General features: G+C 54.5%; 1 protein-coding gene and 1 long non-coding RNA gene across 2 annotated transcripts in view; one reads left to right on the top strand and one right to left on the bottom strand.

Annotated features, from left to right (window-relative positions):
- Window positions 1-2,734: 2,734 nt before the first annotated feature.
- MYOG (myogenin) lies at window positions 2,735-5,567 on the bottom strand. Its single transcript, NM_001317250.2, is given in 3 exon segments — window positions 2,735-3,618; window positions 4,181-4,262; window positions 5,000-5,567. Coding segments are annotated over 3 exon segments (675 nt in total). The 5' UTR covers window positions 5,471-5,567; the 3' UTR covers window positions 2,735-3,496.
- LOC138921584 (uncharacterized) overlaps window positions 3,895-19,734 on the top strand; it is a 36,322-nt gene continuing 20,482 nt past the window's right edge. Inside the window, exon 1 of the long non-coding RNA XR_011434274.1 lies at window positions 3,895-4,117. This is a non-coding gene — a long non-coding RNA (uncharacterized lncRNA). The remainder of the gene's footprint in view (window positions 4,118-19,734) is intronic.

Raw genomic sequence — 19,734 nt, forward strand, 5'->3', positions numbered from 1 at the left:
CACAGGCCAGGGAAGGTGCTGCCCCAGTGCCTACAGGCCTCTGGGGGTCCCCTCCCGCCCTCTCCATGATCAAAGATAGAATCGACCAGCCTTGGTGACCAGCGGGCTGCAGGAGTGAGACCTGAAGGAATCCAGGAAGATGGTTTCCCAGTGTCACTGTCCACTGGGATGGGGAATGCAGAAGGAGCAGGCTTATGTGGAAATGAGTTTGGTTTTGGACATGCTGAGCTTGAGGTGAGACCTCACCATCGTGTTTCTGTTGGCATCTGCAGAAAAGAAAGAAAAATCTAGGTTTCTCTCCTAGAAGACTTCCTGTACCTCCCCTGGGGATGTTCCCAGCAGAGGGAGAGGCGGAGTCTGGATCCAGTGGGTGCCTGCGGCTGAGGGCTGAGCCCAGCTGGAACCGCTGTGGGGTGGAGACCTGGGGTTCCTGCTGGGCCTGGGCTGTGCCCCCTTAGCCTGGACCCTCCCCAGCCCAGAGCCTTCCATCTTCCTGAGCTCTTGCTCACCTCCAGGCGTCTCTGCCTCAGCCTGGAGCCTAGAAGCCAGGGGTACAGACCAGCCCAGGGGATGTGACATGTTGGGGTGGCTTTTTTTCCACGAGACAGACACCTGAGCCGTGGGGCTCTTCTCACCCTTCATGTCCCCCTCCACCTCCCTCTCCAGGTGGTCCAACCCTGTACGCCTGCAGCGCTGAGAAAGGTTTTCAAGTCTGCCAAATAGATTGCTTCGAGAAGTCAGATGCCTAAGAATGTGTGTTGGAGTGCAGCAAATAGTACTTCGAGCATTCTGCAGTTCACAGCGCTTTCTGAGCACTCCAAGAAGTTGCTGTTCGCACACTGACAATTGGGATGGCAATTTCAAGTAATTCTGGTCTTTTCCTAGTGGTTCCCCAAAGCCCATTATTAGGCAACCTTTGATTAACCCGATTTGATTTATTGCAGGTGCTTCCACCGGAGACCTAATTTAAGCTAATTTCCCTAAAGAACTACCACTTATTATTCCTTAACCGGAGTCCTATCTGTAACTCAGTTGGGAAGGCCCAGCATTTGTTAATTTAAGAAAGGTCCTGTGCTTTGAAGACACACTTGTTCTCTGGCTTGCAGAGTGCTCCCTTCACACCTGGGAAATCCCGGCGGTGGTTCCTCCCTGCAGGAGGCTTCAGGACTTAAATCTGTGAAAAAGAAAGTAGACAATGGCTATGCCTGGCGATGGCCGGGAACTGGGGGCCCTAATGTCCACCGCTGAGGACTGTTCATTCACGCCAGGTTATGAATATGAACCTCTTTCCAGCTGACGTCATAACTGAAGAGGAATAAACTTAACACATATATCAGCACCCCAGAGCCAGCAGCTCCTTACAGAGATGGGTGTCTCCTCTTTTTGGTCCCCCCAAGCCTGACTAAGAGGCGGGGTGACTGAGGGCGCAGGATTGTCTCCGCCCTGGGTGGTTGGGAGGTGCTGGGAACTGGGAGACAAACCCGAGGGAAGGAGAGGCCCCTTGCACATGCAGTTCAGTATTTTCGGTCGGTGACGAGGGGGTGGATCGGAGAGCTGGGAGTCGTGGAGATGACATAGCATTCCACCCTTCCTGGAAGGTGAGGCTGCAGACCCAGTGACACAGACTCAAGAAGGAAGTCATCCCACAGACGGGAACAGATGGGGCCAGTCCGTGATTCCCAGGAGGCCCAGCCCTGACTGGCTGCTTGGGATGAGCCTGGGAGACACCCTTGCCCAGTTCTGGGAGTCTGCTTTTCCTTAGGCAGAGTGTCTGGAGGAACTCTGGGGGCAGGGTGTTGATGCCCCTCGTCAGGAGCACGTCAGGAGGGCAGCAGTGGGGAGACTGCCCCGCTGAGCCCAGAGCAAGAGCAGATGGGCCCCAGAGCATGCCCAGTAGAACTGGGCGAGGTTTGTTGTCCAGGGATCTGAATTATTGACTGGGGGCTGGAATGTACCCCAGACTTCTGTAATGATTCTGAAACTTTTAATTTGCAATAAATCAGACAAACTTAGCCCAAAGCAGTTGGAATAATAAAGTTCCTAGTGGAGTTCATGGTCTGTTCAAATTCCAGCTCCTGATACCTCCCCAGTGAATCCTTATGTAATCTCCATCCAAAATCTTTGTTCTCCATTCTCCACCCACCTTCTCCCTGCAGGAAGCCAGTCTTTGGAAGACAGCATCCCGTACAAAGAGAACCTGGCTCCTCTTCCTTTGCTCCTTCCTCCCTCCTTCACCCTCCAAGCTGTAGGAGGGGCCAGAATCCCCGCAGCCTGGAGGAATGAAGGGTGTGCCGAGGGGATGGCCTGTGAGGAGGTGGCTGAGTCCGACCCCAGTCCCCTGATTCAGTCACCTCCCACTTCCCTACAACACTCCTGGTAATGGCACGAAATCCAGCTCTGCGCCCCTGCCCGCTGGCTGTGGGCTGAGCGCCAGGCACACGAGCATGCTCGGTCAATGGGAGGGAAGAGACAGAGGGCCAGGACTGTGACCCACATCTGTGGTTGGATGCTCAGTGGGACTTCCTGCACGTCCCACAGGATTTCTGTGGAATCCGGTTTCACCCTGCCTGTGGACTAGGGCCAGCTTCCTTCGTCGCACGAGAAGAGCAGGGGCCTAGCGCTAGTGACCAGCGACAAGGTGGCGCCTCCCCCTCTGAGCCCCACCTCTCCGTCCCTGGAGCCTCCGCCCTGGCGTGTCTGGAGCCCTCCCTCCACATCATCAGCCGTGCTCCTCCAGCACCCAGCCTTTATTCATTTTGTAAAAAAGGAAATCCAAATAAGTTAGCAAAAAAAAAAAAAAAAATACAAAACAATGGCAAAACCACACGATGCTTAGTTAACAAAAGGAATCACCCCAAGACCCCTGCCCCCACCCCGCCTGTCCCTGGCAACTTAAGCACAGGGGACCTTGGTCAGATGGCAGCTTTACAAACAACACACAAAACAAAACAAAACAAAACATAAAACCACTGGAAGTTTCCGGATATTCACCGCAAAAGTTTGGCCCCCCAGGGACTTGGGAACAGAAGGCGTTCCTCCCCTTCTGCTCCCCCCGTCAGGGTGGGCCCAGCCCACAACTGGGTCAGGGAGGAGACAGGACAGGAGATGTGCACAGCTGGTCCAGGAGGGACACCGTCTTCCTCTCACAAACCATTTCCCTTGAGGGGGTGGAATTGGAGGCTGTATCCTGAGCAGAGGGAAGCTCCTGAGTCTGCCCCCGGGGGCACACACAAGGGGGCACCCTGGTCCCCACTTTGTCTCCCTGGAAACGGGATGCCCCCTGCTCTAAGGAGTCAGCTAAATAAGAGCATCCATTCCCTCTTGGGGTGGTGGGTTAACTCGCGTGGATGAGGAGGGGGCTGGTCTGGCCTTTGGCAGCCCCAGGGCTGGTGTCCTGGCATCAGGACAGCCTGGCTTAGGAGACCCCTGCTGCAGAAGTGGTGGCACTGTGGCCAGCTTCGGGGGCTCTCATGGACACCTGGCCTGGCAGACGATCTCAGTTGGGCATGGTTTCATCCGGGAAGGCCACAGACACATCCTGCACGGTGATGCTGTCCACAATGGAGGTGAGCGAGTGCAGGTTGTGGGCATCTGTAGGGTCAGCCGTGAGCAGATGATCTGTGAGGAGAAGGTGGGAGGACGTTATGTGGGGGTCTCAAGACCCAGCACAGAGGATGAGCCCTTTGGCGGGGGGGCGCAGGGTTTCCAGGATGGTTGGGTGAGCAAAACTCCCCAGCCCATGCCCTTCCCAGTAGCATTCCTGTGTGCATGTGCATGTCTCCCCTGAACTCCCCTGGTGGCGTTAGGGTTTGGAAGCAGCCATTCCAGCTGGAGGTGGAGCCAGGATGGTGTATCCTGGTTGCCTGGAACTGCCCTTTGCTGGCCCGGGCTTGCAGCACTGACTCAGCAATTCCCAGGGACCCCTGGGGCAGGGACATTCTCCTCTCTGTGGAGAAGGTCAGCTGCCAGGCCCTAGCTGGGGAGCTGCAGAAGGCCTGGCCTCTCCTTAGCTGCTCAGGGCTTTGGGGAGGTATGGGGCCTCCCAACCCACCCTGCGAGCCCCAGGTTCAGCAGGTCCCTACAGAGGCCAGGGAAAAGGACTGGGGCAAGGAATAAGGTAAGAGCCACGACTGGGCCCAGAGGCAGGCTGAGGGACGGGAGCCGGGCCCGCCTCACTTACCCCCTGGGCTGGGGCCGAACTCCAGTGCGCTGCCCCACTCCGGGCTGCAGGAGGCGCTGTGGGCGCTGCAGTCACTGGGCACCTGCAAGACAGGGCGAAGGCCCAAGGTCAGGGCACGGCGCTCTTGGTGGTCTCTGTCCAGTCCCAGTGGGCAGAAGCACCTGTGGTGGGGTTGGCGGGTGGGCCACCGGCTACAGCCTGCCAGCCCGGCCACCCCCGGCCCCCCAATCTTCACAATCATCTCCTTTCATGCCCCTGCCTGACCACTCTGCCGGCCTCCGTCCTGGCAGTGGTTCTGCCCTCATAAGACACTATCATAAAGGGGTCTCCAGTTCTCCTGACCCTGGATGGGGTGAGGGAGGCAGAGGGACCAGCCCCACCAGGGCCACTGCTGTGCAGGCCTGCTGGGGTCCACAAGAGAGGCTGAGGGGTCTTCTCTCTGCTCTGCCACACCCAGGAGGGCTTTGGTGGGGGGGAGGGGGGCGTGTGGCAAAGCCGTCTTCTCTTTTGGGCCCCAGGCCCAGGCCCTGCAATTCCTCAGCCCCACCAGGGCTGACTCTGGACTTGCTCCTTGGGTCCCTCCTTCAATCCTCTGCCACCCACCTCCACATCTGCTTTTGTCTCGTCTGGAAAGGGCACAGGGACCCAGGAGGTCAGCGGGACAGCCAGCTCTGACAAAGGGGCCTACGGCCTCCTGAATTCCTGCCTGGCACCCGCCCCGGCCGGCCATCTGACCGAGCCCCACCATGGGGTCCCAAGGCCGCCCAGGGGCCTCCCTGTGCCCCCGGCCCGGGGCAGGTGGGTGGGCTGGCCACTTACCCCTGGCTGGGGCCCGCCCCCGCCCCGGTAGCGGAGGTCGCGCTCCTCCTGGTTGAGGGAGCTGAGCAGCGCCTGCAGGCGCTCAATGTACTGGATGGCGCTGCGCAGGATCTCCACCTTGGGCAGCCGCTGGTTGGGGTTCAGCAGGGTGCTCCTCTTCAGGGCCTCGAAGGCCTCGTTCACCTTCTTGAGCCGGCGCTTCTCCCTCAGCGTGGCCGCGCGCCGCCGGTCCACAGATACCGACTTCCTCTTACACACCTTGCACGCCCACGGCAGGCACTGGCCCGGGCAGTGCTCCGGGGTCCCCAGCCCCTTGTCTTCCAGGGGCCCTTGGGCCTCGGGGCTCAGGGCGAGCTCAGTCCGCTCGTAGCCCGGCGGCTCGAAGCCCTGGAGGTGGACGGGCAGGTAGTTTTCCCCGTCATAGAAGTGGGGCTCCTGGTAGAAGTAGGGCGACGTCTCATACAGCTCCATGGGGTCGGAGAAGACGTGTTCCTGCCACCAGCCCCCGAGCTCCTGCAGCCCCTCACGCCAACTGCTGGGTGCCATTTAAACCCTCCCGGCTGGCATGGAACCAGAGATAAATATAGCCAACGCCACGGAAACCTGAGCCCCTCTAAGCTGCTGCGCATCAAGAAGTTCACAGTGGATGAGGACTGGTGCCCCTTCCCTCTCCCCGCCCCACCCACCCAGCCAGGCTGCCCCGGCCGGCAGGCTCCTGTGCGCGGGCAGGGAGGCCGTCGGCTGTAATTCGATTAGTTTTCATTTCTCCACAGCCCCCGGGGGGCAGGGGAGGTGGGGGAGGACGTGCATTACTCCTCTCATCTGCTCCTTTCAATTACTCCTGGCTGGGCGGCCTGCCTGCTGCTCTCTCCTTGCTGGTCCAGAGGAAGCGGGGTGCGGGGCGGGAGGGACCAGGGAAGGGGTGGGTTGAGGCTGGAAGGGCCTTAAGGAGTCAGTTTATCCATCACGCTGCTTCCTGACTGTATCAGGTGGATGAGACTGAAAGACGCTGCTTTCCGTGCGGGGCCTGTGGGAGCCCAACGCGCAGGGGAAGGAAAGGGAACCTCACTGGGCAACGGGTCTCAACTTCTGGTCCCCAGAGCAGCTCTGACATCACCTCTCTGAGGTCTCATGTGACCTGGCATAAACTGAGGCAAGAGGAGTTTTTTGGTCTTGTTCTTTTTTGGCAGAGTCAGTGGCACTTTTCTCTTTAATGCAGCTGGTCAGGGTCCGAGCGGCCGACACGGCCCCTTCCCCGCAGGGTCAAGGTCTATCAAGCCCCAGCTGCTCCCTCTCTCACTCCGATCATTTATCTGTCCCCCTGTGTCACCTCCATGACTCTGTTTCCTGCCCCATTTGGACACCGGGACTTTCCTGACTCCTCACTGCGGGTGGGGTGGGAAGGAGAGAAAGCAGAGCCCGTCAAACACGCAGTTCACGTCTCCCCGGTCCTCACCCACCTGGCTCGGTTGTCCTACGTCTTCCCGTCTGAGCCGTCAGCTTCACGCTATCCTGCGGGGCTCAGATGTCGGGGGGGGGGGCGGGGGGGTGACTACTTAATCTCCCGGCTTCTCCATCCAGAGTCATCTCTCAGCAGGGGCTTGGGGTGCGAGCAGACGGAAGCACCCAGTGCCTCGGGCAGGCCTCAGAGACAGACCAGCAGCGAGCAGGGCTCGGGCTCCGGGCTGAAGGACTGCAGCCCTGCCCTGGAGGACCTCACCATCCAGTAGACCCCGAAGGTCACCTAGATCTACCCAAGCCCCCGCGCCCGAATCCTCTTCCCAGGAGGCCGTTGTCCAGCTTCTGCCGACCTCACAAGGCAGCCCGTCCCACCAATGTGCAGCTCTGGCCACAGGGACGCCTTCTGGGTTTTTTTTACCCAATAATTTACCTTACTAACCACCAAAGAGTGCCTCCCATGAGCTCCATACTCCAGTCACAGTAAATTCCCTGCTTTTTTTATTTTTAATTTTTAAAACAATTTTTTAAATTTTATTTTTACTTTTATTAATTGAGTTCATTATGGTTTGCATCACTGGGAAGCCTCTGGGTTTGCAATCTGCTCCATCTTTTTTCCTGTGGTCCCAGTTTTTTCTCGAGGACCCTGTGGACTCATAGGACAGGTGGGACTGATGTTATAAGCTCCAGCCAGTGGCAAGGACGCTGAGAGGAAGAGGAGCAGGGCTGGGGATCTGGGAAGACTTCCCGGGGGAGGTGAGATCTGAACGGAGCTTGAAGGACTGCTTTCCTTCCTCTCTTGTCCACGGTGAAGAGGCAGGAGATGCTGGTGTCCTTTTGGGGTAGGAGACAGGGACGATGAGGGACATAGCTGGACAATAAAAACCTGAGTGTGTGAAGGGGAGCAGTGAGGTCTTAAAGTGATTCTTGGCCTCACCCGTGTGATAGAAGTGGCGGCTCGGGGGCTGTGGGTTCTGAACCCCAACCAGCTGGACTGAAGAAGAATCTCTATTCCAACACACCCCCACTGGGAAAAAAACACTTTGCCTCAGTTTACACTGTAGTCCTATGAGCCCTGAGATTAGGAGTGATGTTGAAGTCACGGTGGAAACCCAGAAATTGCATCGTTTTGTCCTTTGGGTCCAATCTGTTTTACGAGGTCCACGTCCTCTAAAACTGGAAGCTGGAGAACTGGGCTTGTTCTGTGCTGATTTTCAGGGTCTTCCTGTCTGTCGGCCAGCACGGACGCTGATGGGAATGTTAAATTACATACAGTGCGCGAGAGAGTTGTTGAAATTCAACAGTAAACACGGGGGCCGAGATCAAATGCAAATGAGCAGGTCCATCAGACGAGTGTTTCAGGAGATTATAGAAAGTCAAGACCACCGTGGCTGGGGTCTGTGGAGGAGGAAGGTGTGGGGCGGGGGCTTGGAGAACAAGCAGGATTCGGGGGAGAGGGGCAGGGGCCTCGGGGGACAGGTTTGCGTGGTGCTCAGGTTCAGGTAAGTGGGTGATGGAACAAGCCTGCAAAGATGGGGGCGCCCACCTGGGCATGGAGGCAGGCAGACCACACGTAAGAGCTGACAAGAGTCCAGGAATGAGGTGCTGAGGGTCCCAACAACCCACTCAGAGGCCAGAGGATGGACCTGGCCGTGAGAGGACGCAGGTTTCACCTGGCAGAGGGACGGTGCGTGCATGGTGTGAGCGTGTGATACGGAAATGGCGGTTCTACTAATGAAGGGGCACCCGGCACGTGGAAACACCCAGTAAATATGAATCCCTTCCCTTGCTTCGTGTCCTCTTCACTCCTGGCTTCTCCTCAGGCCATTTCCCTCACTGTCCTCATAGCCTCCCGGGGACCAGGACAGCAGGAATAGGGGAACCCGGCCACACCCCCGCCCCGTGTGTATAATTTATTCAGTCGCTGTTTCAATCCAGACACACGTGTTGCGCACCTTGTGCTGGGTGCCAGGTCACTGACGTGAACGAGATGTCATCTCCGGATGAGTGAGGAAGATGTGCCTGGTCACCCAGCCGGATGGGAGGTGTTAGGGGATGTGCGAGCAGGCCAGAGAACATGCTACAATTATGCAGAGAAGGGACTCATTCCTTCTCTCCTTCTCCTGCTGAGCTGTCTCCTGAGAGCCAGCTCTGTGTCAAGCCCTGGCCGCTGGACCTGGGCCGGCCATGAGTGGGCTCAGCCCTGCCCTCGGGTTGGGTGGGTTTGGCCCTGCTTCCTTGTGATGTTTGCCTCTGACTGGACCTGAGACCTGGGCTGGGAGGTTAGGGTGACCTTGTGTGTCTGGGTTTCAATGACTCCCTGTCTGTATCCGTGCTCGAGCACGTCTGTCTGAGTAAGTGGACTGGGGACTGTGTCAGGGCCCAGCGTTGGGGCGCAGACCCTCTCAGGACCAGGAAGATGGGGTGGCCCAGGTGTCTCTGACCTGTCGAATCCCCGAAGGGGGGACTGTCCCTCTACACACCGTGTTGTGTTCCCCTCTCAGAGCCGAGCTGTGGGGCGGCCGTGTCTGGAGGCTGGCCTCCTTCCCCGCACACTCCGCCCCACGCAGGCTGCCCTGATGGACGGCAACACATTGGTGCCAGCACAGAACAGCCTTTGTGCTCCACCACCAGCGGCGACCCGTCAGCTCCCAGCTGACAGCAGGGCGTCCTGCCCTAATCCCCACCCCTGCCGGCTGGGCACAGGGGGCCCCTGACCGATGGCCTCCTCCTCCCGCTCCCTCCAGAGGAAACCCTTGCCCCCGGAGCTGGGGCTCCAGGCCAGGCTGCTGGCCTCCCACCCCGCTGTCTCCACCTGATTCTATTTGCATGCCGGGCTGCTCTCATTTGCATGGTGGTGGCTGTATTTCAAATGCTCAGAAATCCCCATCACCTGCTCCTGGCCCCTTCCTTCCCCCTCTGCTCCACACCCAGTCCCAGCTCTATGACTCCCAGCATCTTCCAGTTCTAGCTGACCTGAAGGTGGGCTGACCTGGGCTGCCAGGTTGCTGGGCTAACGTCAAAGCAAGTTTCCCATTCTGGAGTCTCCTGTGCCTGGGAACTGACTAGCAGGAAAGAGGAGCGTCCAGGAGGGTGGGAGCCTCCGGCTTCTCCAGATGGGCCCCACCTTTCGTTTTCCTAGGCTGGGTCTCTGGGGGTTATGGATGAGACCAGGTGGGGGTTGGGTGACGGGCATGCGTGTGCATTTCTGTAAGACCTAGATGGGTGAACACAGTATGCAAATCACATGGATTATTCGTGCGGCAGTGGCTCTGCGCAGGGTGAGAACAGATGACAGAATCTGCCTGCCAGAGTAGAAAGTAGTCTAAGGAAGAGCTAGTCTACCTTCTTCCTTCTATATACCAGGAAACAGGCCCAGAGAAGGGGAGTAACTTGCCCAAAGGCGCACAGAGCACTGGGTCAGAGTGTGAAGGGAGTGGCTGCCTGCTCTGGGGCCTTGGGGCTGAATCCAGGTGCCTCCTCTCACTCCCTGAGGCTGATGGGTGGAGGGTCTGCAAGTGAGGCTTGCTTCCCAGGTGAGGCTGGGGCCACAGGTGGAGCTGCTGGAGGTTCTCTGGGCTTTGAAGGGAGAGCTCAGGGAGAAGTCGTGACTGAGAGGTGAAGAGACAAGAGAGGTGAGACAGGAGGCTGGGGAGGTGGGATGTCTGAGGGTTGGAGTCAGGAGAAGAGGTCTGGAGGCAGACGGTAGCCCAGGCTGAGAGGCGAGGGGCAGTCGGGGGGCCCCAGGCCTCCGGAGGCCACACATTGTTTCCATTGAGGACTGAGCATCGGGTAACCACTGGGAAATCCGTCTCCGCCTGGAATCTGGAGCTCAGAGCCAGGCTCATTCATCAAGAATCTCTTGGCCTCCGGGTGGGGGAAGGTGCCGGCCTGGAGGCGGAAGGGATGGGTCCTCGGGGAGTGGGGGTCATGGGGAGGTGAGTGGTGGACACAAAGCACAGAGCTGGGTTTAAAAATAACCAGCTCAGGGCTCAGTGGTGTGTGGCACTGTAAACCTGGGGGCCTCTGGAAATATGGGTAAGGGTGTTCCGTGTTCCTAAGAGAGCTGGGCCTTCAGCTCCCGATTAGGACAACCCTGTCCGGAAGCTATGGGCAAGAAATGACATGTTGCTGTCACTTCTCCTCTCTGGCTCTCAGTTTCCCCATTTGTAAGTCGCGTTGCTGGACTGCATGATCCCAATGACTCTGTGAGAGGGACCTTCCTCCCTGCCCCCCTCCCTGCCCCCCTCCCTGCCCGCACCCTGCGCTGCCCGCCCTTGGGCTCAGGAGCTCGCATGCCGCTCCACCCTCCCGCTCCCTGGCCAGCTTCTATTCCTGCCTCTTTGACAAGTTGTGACATATTTGGGAGCAGCTGCTGCCTGGGTGGAGATGCCTTGGCTTTTCTCCTGGCTCTGTCCTCTCCTCCCCAGGACCTCTCCCAACAGCCACCCCTCCCCAGAATGTGCTGTGAAGACCCTCCCTGCATTCCTTGCTCTGGAACTCAGCCCACCAGCTTTTCCTAGGCTCCTTTGGGGGGCCCAGGCTCTAGATGGACACAAAGGGAGCCTCCTGGGAGAGAACATCAGGTGGCTGGCATGGGGATGGGCTCTTTTCTGCCAAATCCCACACCGTGTGATTTGAGGCAAGTCTCCTCCTGCTCTGGACTTCATTTTCCTATTTTGAAAATGGGGTGATGAATAATGTCTTCCCACCAACTGTGAGTAGTTTTGCCGCCTATTAGCTGTAGAGACTTGGGGACTCTCCTGTGCCATCGATCTCATTACTCTTGTCTTCTCTAGGACTTCATTCCATCGTCCCTCTTCTTCTCAAGTATCTTCAACTTCTCCCTCTCTGCTGGCCTTTCCTCTGAGCCCATAAACATGCTGAAGTCTCTCCCACCCCAAAATCCCTTTCTTTTCCACGTAGCCCCTTCAGCGATGGCCCTGTCACCTACCTTCCCTTCTTCACCAAGTTTCTAGAAAGGGGACATTACACTCACTCTTCCACTTCACATTCACCTCCGTTCACTTATCTCCTCCTGGGCTTCCACCTTCGCTGGGACCCTACAGCTGCCGATCCTAAGGTCACCAGACACCCACATCAGGAGATTTCTGTTTCGATCGTACCTGACTGGTCTATATCATTGGACAACGTTGGCCACCCTGTCCTTCAGACTTGGCTTCCTCAGCTTTTGTGACCCTCTGGTTCTTCTCACCATTCCTCCTCTCTTCTGTCTTCCCCTCCGCTCCTCTTCTGCCTCTTCACAAGCTTCTCCTCCGCCTCCCTTCAAGAGGGATCTTCTATTCTCAGTCCTCTTCTCTACAGTCTCCCTGGGCAACCTCATTCCCCCACCGGGGTTTCAGCTACCACGTGTATGAACGCTTGGTAAATGTTAGCTGCTCTTGACTGCTCTGTATTGATGACTCCAAAGTCTGTGCTCCAGCCTTGGTCTCGTCTCTGAGCTGCAGATCACATGTCCAAATTATGGTAGATCTCTCCACGTGTGTCTTGCATGCTCCTAAATTAAATGTGTGTGATACAGAATCCGCTCACTCTCCTCCCCATTCCAATATTCCCTCTATTGCTCACTGGCGCCACCATCCACCCAGTAATCCCTTTCTGTCTCTTATCCGTCCACATCTGATCATTCAAAAAGCCTGTCAGTCTGTCTTCCCTCTCCATCTCAACAGTTCCCAGACTCACACAGGGCCGGGAATTGTTGGAGTGCCCACTCGCCAGAGTGACAGCTTCACAAAAGGGTCACATCCTAGCAGGAAGGGGAAGGCTACTCTAGATCTCCTTTTAATGAGTTTAGACAGGCCCTAAAAGGATCAAACTGATTTAACTGCCTGCCAGAACAAGGTCCAACGCTTTAAAGGAATATGATGAAATTCAATACTCAGTTATGTAAAGTTCACAATGTCAGGTCTCCAATCAAAAATCAGTAGACAGCAAAGAAGCAGAAAAAATGTGACCCATAATCAGGAGAAAAATAAGTCAATTGAAATAGACCTAGAAATGACAGAGATGATAGAATTAGCAGACAGGACTGTTACAAGAGCTATTATAAGTATGCTCAGCATGCATAAAGATTTGAAGACAAACATAAACACAATGAGGAGAGAAATAGAAGATACAGAAAGGAATAGAAACTTCATGGACAGGATTATGTATTAGTCTGCCTTGGCTGCCATAACAAAATCCCATAGACTGGACGCCTCAAACACAGAAATTTACTTCTCACAGTTCTGGAAGCTGGGAGTCTGAGACCAGGGGCCAGCACAGTTGGGTTCCGCGGAGAGCTCCCTTCCTGGCTGCAGATGTGTGCTGCTTGCTGTGCACTCACAAGGCCTTTCCTCTGTGCATGTGCAGAGAGAGAGAGAAGGAGAGGGAGAGAGAGGGAGGGAGAGAGGGGGAGGGAGAGATCAAGCTCTCTGGTGTCTCTTCTTATAAGGATAATAATCCCACCAGACCAGGCTCCTACCCTCATGACCTAATTACCGCCCCATAGCTGCACCTTCAATTACTGTCACGTTGGAGGTCAGGGCTTCAACATACGAATTTTGGGGGGGACACAAACATTCAGTCCTCAACAGATTAATAGCAGATTAGACATTGCAGGAAACAGTTCACTGAATTTGAATATAAAGCAATAGACACTACCCAAAATAAAACAGAGAAAAAAATGTATATATAACAAAGAGCTTCACTGACCTGTGGGACAATATCAAGTGGACTAACAGACATGTAATTGAAGTCCCAGGAAGGGGCAGAAAAAGATTAGAAGAAATAACGGCTACAAATTTTCCAAATGTGATGAAAACTCTAAACTCATGAATCTCAGTCATTTAATGAACCCCAAAAGAATAAAACATAAAGAAAACCACACCAAGGCCTATCATAATCAAATTTCTGAAAACCAGTGATAAAGAGAAAATTTTAAAAGTCAGAGAAAAAGAGGCACACTATATATAAAGGGACGAAGGTAAAAAAGTCTGCTGATTTATCATCAGACACCACGAAGGCCAGAAGACAACAGAACAACATCCGTAAGGGGCTGAAAGAAAAGAAAACTGGTCAACCGAGAATTTTATACCCAACAAAAATATCTTTCAAGAATGAAGGTGAATTAAAGATTTTTTCAGATAAAGGTAAGCTAGCAGAATTTATCACCAGCAGATATTCACTGGGATAATTGTTAAAGGAAGTTCTTTTTTAAAGATTTTATTTTTCCTTTTTCTCCCCAAAGCCCTCCAGTACATAGTTGTGTATTTTTTAGTTGTAGGTCCTTCCAGTTGTGGCATGTGGGACACTGCCTCAGCATGGCCTGATGAGCAGTGCCACTTCTGCACCCAGGATCCGAACTGGTGAAACCCTGGGCCACCAAAGCGGAGCGTGAGAACTTAACCACCGGCCAGGGGGTCAGCCTCTAAAGGAAGTTCTTTAGGGAGAAGGAGAATGATGCAGAATGAACACTTGGCTCTACATAAAGGAATGAAGAGTGTCAGAAGTGGTAAACACGAGTAAATACAAAAAGACCTCCCTTCGTTTTTAAATTTCTTTAAAATATAGTTGCCTGTTTAAAGCAAAAATAATAACGTGGTGTAGGGTTTATAACACAAAAATAAAACGTATGACAACAATAGCAGAGAGAATTGGAGGTGAGAAGCAAGTTTACTGTTGTGAGATTCTCAGGTTATATGTGGAATAGCGTAATATTGTTTGAGAATAGACTGTGATCAGTTGAATGTGCATATTGTTAACACTAGAGCAACTACTAAAATATAAACTGTAGAGCCATAGCTAATAAACCAATACTGGAGATAAGTTGGAATATCAAAAAATGCTAAGTTAATTTAGAAGAAGACAGGAAAAGAGGTAAAAAGGAGCAAAGAACAGATGGGACAAATTGAAAACAATAAGTAAGATTTACACCCAACTGTTTCTATACCTGCAGTAGATATAAACAGTTGGGCTGGATAAAAAAGCAAGATCCAACTTTAGCTGTCTACGAGAAACTAAGCTGACACATAAAGACACAGATAGGTTGAGAATAAAATGATGGAAAAAGATAGAGCATGCAGACACTGATCATAAGAATCCTGGAGTGGCTCCATTAGCATCAAAAAAGTCGATCTCAGAAGAAGAAATATTGGTAGGGAGAAAGAGAGATTTTACATAATGATAAAGGGGTCCATTCCTCAATAAGACATATTAATCTTAAATGTATACGCACCTAATAACAGACTTTCAAAATACACGAAACAAAAACTGATAAAACTGAGGGGAGAAATAGAGCCAAAATTTTAGCTAGCGATTTCAAAAATCCTCTCTCAGTAATGCACAGAACAAGTAAATAAAATCAATATGGAAAGAGAAGACTGGAACAACTCTATCCATCACTTCTGCCAGTTGACATCTGTGGGCCATTCCACCCAACAACGAGTGCACATGGCACGTCCACTGAGATAGACCATGTGCTGGGGCACAGAGCAAGTCTCCACAAATTTTAAAATACTGATCATAAAGAGCATGTGCTCTGACCAAAGTGGAGTTAAATTAGAAATCAATAACAGAAATTTCTAGAAAATCCCGAAACATTTGGAAATTAAACTTTTAAAAACCCAGGGATCATTGCTCATTGAACCCTTTCTGCCAGGCCCTATGCTAGGTGCTAGATGAACCATAACTCGTTTAATCCTCACAATGATCCTGTCGGGTAATTACCATCATCACCATCTGGCAGATGAGGACCCACAGCTGAGAGAGGGTAGGCAGCTGGTAAGTTGTAAAGCTAGGACCAGAGACTCAGATGTCTCACACCCAAGCCTGGCTCATGATCAGCACCTCACTCAACGGTCCACTAGCTGCAGCCTTTGAGGTGGGCGCCCCCAGGAGAGCTGTGCCAGGAGAGCCCCGTGGGGCCTGGGGTGTGTGCTGAGCTTTTCTTGCCTCCGCACAGGCTCCCATCCCTAGTCTCCCCCCAGGCTTGGTGCTCCAGAGCCTTCCCTGGGGAGAGTCTCTAGCGATGTTTGCTTATCTTCTCCTCCACCCACACGCCCTTGTTTGGGGCCCCTCTGCCCCCTGCCAGCTCTCGCCATGGCAGGCTCATGGGCCTTTCTCAGGGGCTGGTCTAGACTCTTCATGAACCTTCCTCCTTGAGGGGCCCGCCTCCACTGCCCTCACTCCTGACTCCCCATCCTGATCTCAGCAGGCCTGCTGTCTGCCCCAGGGCTCTCTGGACCCCTATTCCTGGGCCCTGAGCTCCAAGCAAGACCTGAGACACTGTGCTCTTCAGGCAGCCTTCTCGGACCAGACCCGCTGTCACTGGTCCCCTGGAATGCACGGTAAACAGAGTGTCCCCAGACTGCGCCGGCCCGCCCCATGGCTCGCTTTTTCTTGCGAGATCCTTGAGTTAGACTTGCCTGGGTTTTAATCCTGGCGTTATCACTTTCTAGCTTTGTGATCTTGTGTAAGGGGCTTGACCTCTCTGTGCCTCCATTTCTTTGTCCTTTTGATAAGGATGAAAATAGGACCTGTTTCACAGAGCTGTTGATTCAGTTAATGAGTCGTGTTTATAAGTGCTTGTTACGTGGCGTGGACTCGACAAGCTTTAGCTCTGCGATTGTCACCAAACCTATGGTCTCCCGTCCTCGTCTCCTCTTTCAGGGCAGGAGGGTTTCTTCTCCCACTCTGTCATCCTAGGGGCTCTCTGGGGAGAGGGGCTGCCTCTTCCCTGAAGAGAGGGGGCTCCCTGAGGGCAGAGCACCATCAGACACATGCTGGGCCTGTGCCCTCAGGCCCTGAATTCCCTTCTTTGCCTGCCCCTCAGTGCTCAGGGCAGCGAGGTGATCCTGGGCAGTGAGGATGTCATGGGGAGGGGCCCTGGTGAGGGAGCCATCGGGTCCTACCCAGGGCAAGGTGGCCCCCAGAGAGAGCTGGGCAACGCCAGGAATGAGGCCACAAGGCAGCCTCCAAGGGCCACTTCCACCCTCAGGAAGGGGCAAGCTGGGAGTTCTCCCGGGACCCTCTGCCCACGCCCACCATTCTGAGGATATCAGCCCTCCATGTGGTCTTATGCCTTTCTCTCCTTGGAAGACAGGAGACGCAGGATGGCATGGGGCAGAGAGCAGACCGAGACGGCATGGAATCCCAGCTCTGCCGCTTGCTGGTTGTGTGACCTTTTATTTATTTAGTATCTTGGAACCCTCATTTCCTCATAGGCAAATGGTAATTAGAAAACCTGTTTCTTTGGGCATACCATGTGCTCAATGAATGCTTGTTGAATGAATGAATGCATATCCGTTTCCTTTCTTTGAGGGGTTAGGAGTGGGATAGCCAGCCCCATCTCCAGGTTGAATTCCAGCATCTGCGGCTGAACGGGTCCTTGGGTGACATTTCCTTCACTCCCAGCCTCTAATCCGTCCCAGGAACACACTTAAACAAGCTCCCAAAACGGAACCGTGGGTAATGCATTCCCATGCCTTGGCCATGAGGAAATCCTCTAACCTCACTTCGCCCTCCACACCCACCCCGATGGCTCGTCTTTGGCTCTTTCTGCAGTGGGGACGAGGAATGCTGTGTACTCTTGGGTCGAGAGTCAGGACATCTGGATTCTAGTTCCAGCTCTACCATCAACCCCATGTGACCTGGAGAAATGGAAGCCAGTGCTTGCCGAGCCTCCTCGGAGCTCTGGCCACCGTGCTGAGGGTCTGCGCATCGCCTGCCTTGTTTCTCACAAGTCTGTGGAGTGGTGATGGGTTTTTAGTGGCGACTCTCTGTTTTACAAGGGAGAAACCTGAGGCTCAGAGAAGTTAAGGAACTTGCTCCAAATCACACATCTTTTACGTGCTGAGTTCCAGTCTCTGCCTCCATAGTCTCTTTCCATGTTCTATGCTGACGGCTCTAGGGGCCTCAGTTTCCCGACCTGTAAAATGAAGGCACTGGAAGGTCCCTTCCAGCTTTGGCATTTTGTCACTACCTGCTCAAGGCCCCTGGAAGGATCTTAGGAAATTGTGCTCAGAGTCCCGGCTTGGCTTCCCAGCCCTCCTGTCCTGTTTATCCTTCCCCGGCTCCCCTCACCGTCCTCTCCTCTGCGTGTCTCCCCAGAACGGGCCAGCTCCATGTGCCGTGTCCTGCAGAGTGGGCTGTGGGAACTGTGTCCGGCCCCAGACCCCGGGGCCCGAGCCCCACTGCCTGTCCACACTCCCTCTCTGCAGGGCTCCTGCCAGCCCGAGGCAGGACCGTTTGCTTTTCTGCGTCTGAACGCAGATGGCTCCTGGTGGTGGGGTGGGGTTGGGTGCACTTGCTTCCAAGCCGGGAATTCTCCTCAGCAGGCTGTCTCCATTCCGAAAGTGCACAGCCTCCCACCCTCAGACTAGCGATGGAGTTCCCCCAGCTGACATTCCTGACACACATCCTCCATGGCCTCATCCCACCCGGCTCCCCGCAGTGGAGACAACCCTGACTTCAGATTTCTGCGTGGTTCCCTCAGCCTGTGGCTCAGGCACCAGCCCTTCCCCTTCCTGGCCCTCCCCACCCCGTCTCTCAGTGGGGATCCCCCCCACCCCATCTCCCAGTGGGGCTGCTTTCACAACACTGTGTCCAGGCTTCCAAGGCTCCCGTTGCCTGTTTGTCCTCTTTCTTGGCTGTGACCAGATTTCTGGAAGGGACTGTTTCCATTGCTTGGCTAGTGAGGCTCTCACACTTCCTGGTCCAGGGTGAGGAGCAATGTTTTCTTGGATTCCTGAGCCCAGAAGCAGCTGCATTCTCCAGCTCATGTCACCTGGCAGGGGTTGCATGGCCAGGGGAAGTACCCTGGGCTCAGAGTAGGAGTGACCCAGGGCGACACTGTGACCATCACCACCAGAGCATAACCAACAGCCACATCATCATTTGGGACTTTCCTGTTTACCAGGCCCCATGATGAATGGTTTATGGACATTAACAATTTAATCCCTACCATGATTTCTGTGAGGTAGGCATTATTACTTCAACTTTCAGACTGGAGTCACGATTAAGAAATCTGCTAGCCAGATGAGTAGAAGGTGGATGCAGGATTGGAACCCAGCCTGGCCGACTTCACAGTCAGTGGACAGGCTTCTCCATCAAGGTCTATACCTCACACTCAGACCTGGGCACCCTTGATGACCAGCTCCTCTTCAGAGTGGGTAGAAAGTAGGGACTCAGCAGGTGCACGTGGCAGATGGTCACTACATGCTTCCTGGCCAGCTGAGTGGGGTGGTGGAGCCCATGTGATCAAAGCAGTTCCCTTCAATGGCAGAGGGAGTGTCCAGGGCCATTTCCCCTTCTCTGGGTTGACCTGAATGTCGTCGCCCATGTGCTTTGTGACCCAGGGTGAATCCCTGGCCCTTTGGACGTTGATGGTACCCAATGGAGAAAATGAAGATGTCATTCAGAGGGCCGTAGAATTGTAAACCAATAGAGGCAGGAGGCTCGACCTTCAAAAGTGTTACTGCAGCCCGAGGAGTAGGAGCTGCCTCAAGTTGCCTGGGGTTTTGTTTACTCTGAGACAGACAGCCTCGCTCCCAGAGTCGTGAATTCAGGAACATTCCATCTACCCGTTGGTGGGCGTGCTTGGCACAAGCGCCCATGTCCCTGGGAGTGGGTGTTGGCCTCATCAGTGGTGCTCACGGTGCCTCACTCCCTGCCATGCGGGGCAGACGGTGCCTCCGACTCGCCATCCTTTGCTCTGCTCCTGCTGGCCCTCCTCACCAGGGTTTGGCTCTTGGCCTGGGAGGTTGGTAGCCAAGGGCTCACCTTCTGACCTCTGACATCCCAGCCCTCCCTTCCCCCACACTTGCTAACTTGTGAAATCATAGCCACGTAGATGATCAGAGCCAGGAAGAATCTTCGACCAACTGTCTCGTTTTAAAGAGGAGAAGCTGAGAGCCAGGGAGGAGGAAGTGACTTGCCTGAGGTGACAGATGGCAGGGTGGGGAAAGCCATGTTGGACCTCGGCAGACTGCCTGCCTTGTCTACAAGAGCCAGGAAATATTAATTTAACAAGCATTTATTGTCTTCTCCGTATAATCACACTGTCTTCACCTGGGTGTAAGCACACACACCACACGCATGCACCCACACCACACGCATGCACCCACATGCATGCACTCCCCCCCCCCGCCGACGTGCTGTTAGGAGCCTCCCTTCCGCGCCCCCGGGTTCTCTACCCCTCTCCCCACTCCCGTCAGAGCCCCTGCTCCAGATCTCCCCCTGTCGTCTCACCTCTTTAGGGGCTGAGGGCTGCTGTGACG

Source organism: Equus caballus, chromosome 30, assembly GCF_041296265.1.
Source record: "Equus caballus isolate H_3958 breed thoroughbred chromosome 30, TB-T2T, whole genome shotgun sequence".
Taxonomy (NCBI): Eukaryota; Metazoa; Chordata; class Mammalia; order Perissodactyla; family Equidae; genus Equus; species Equus caballus.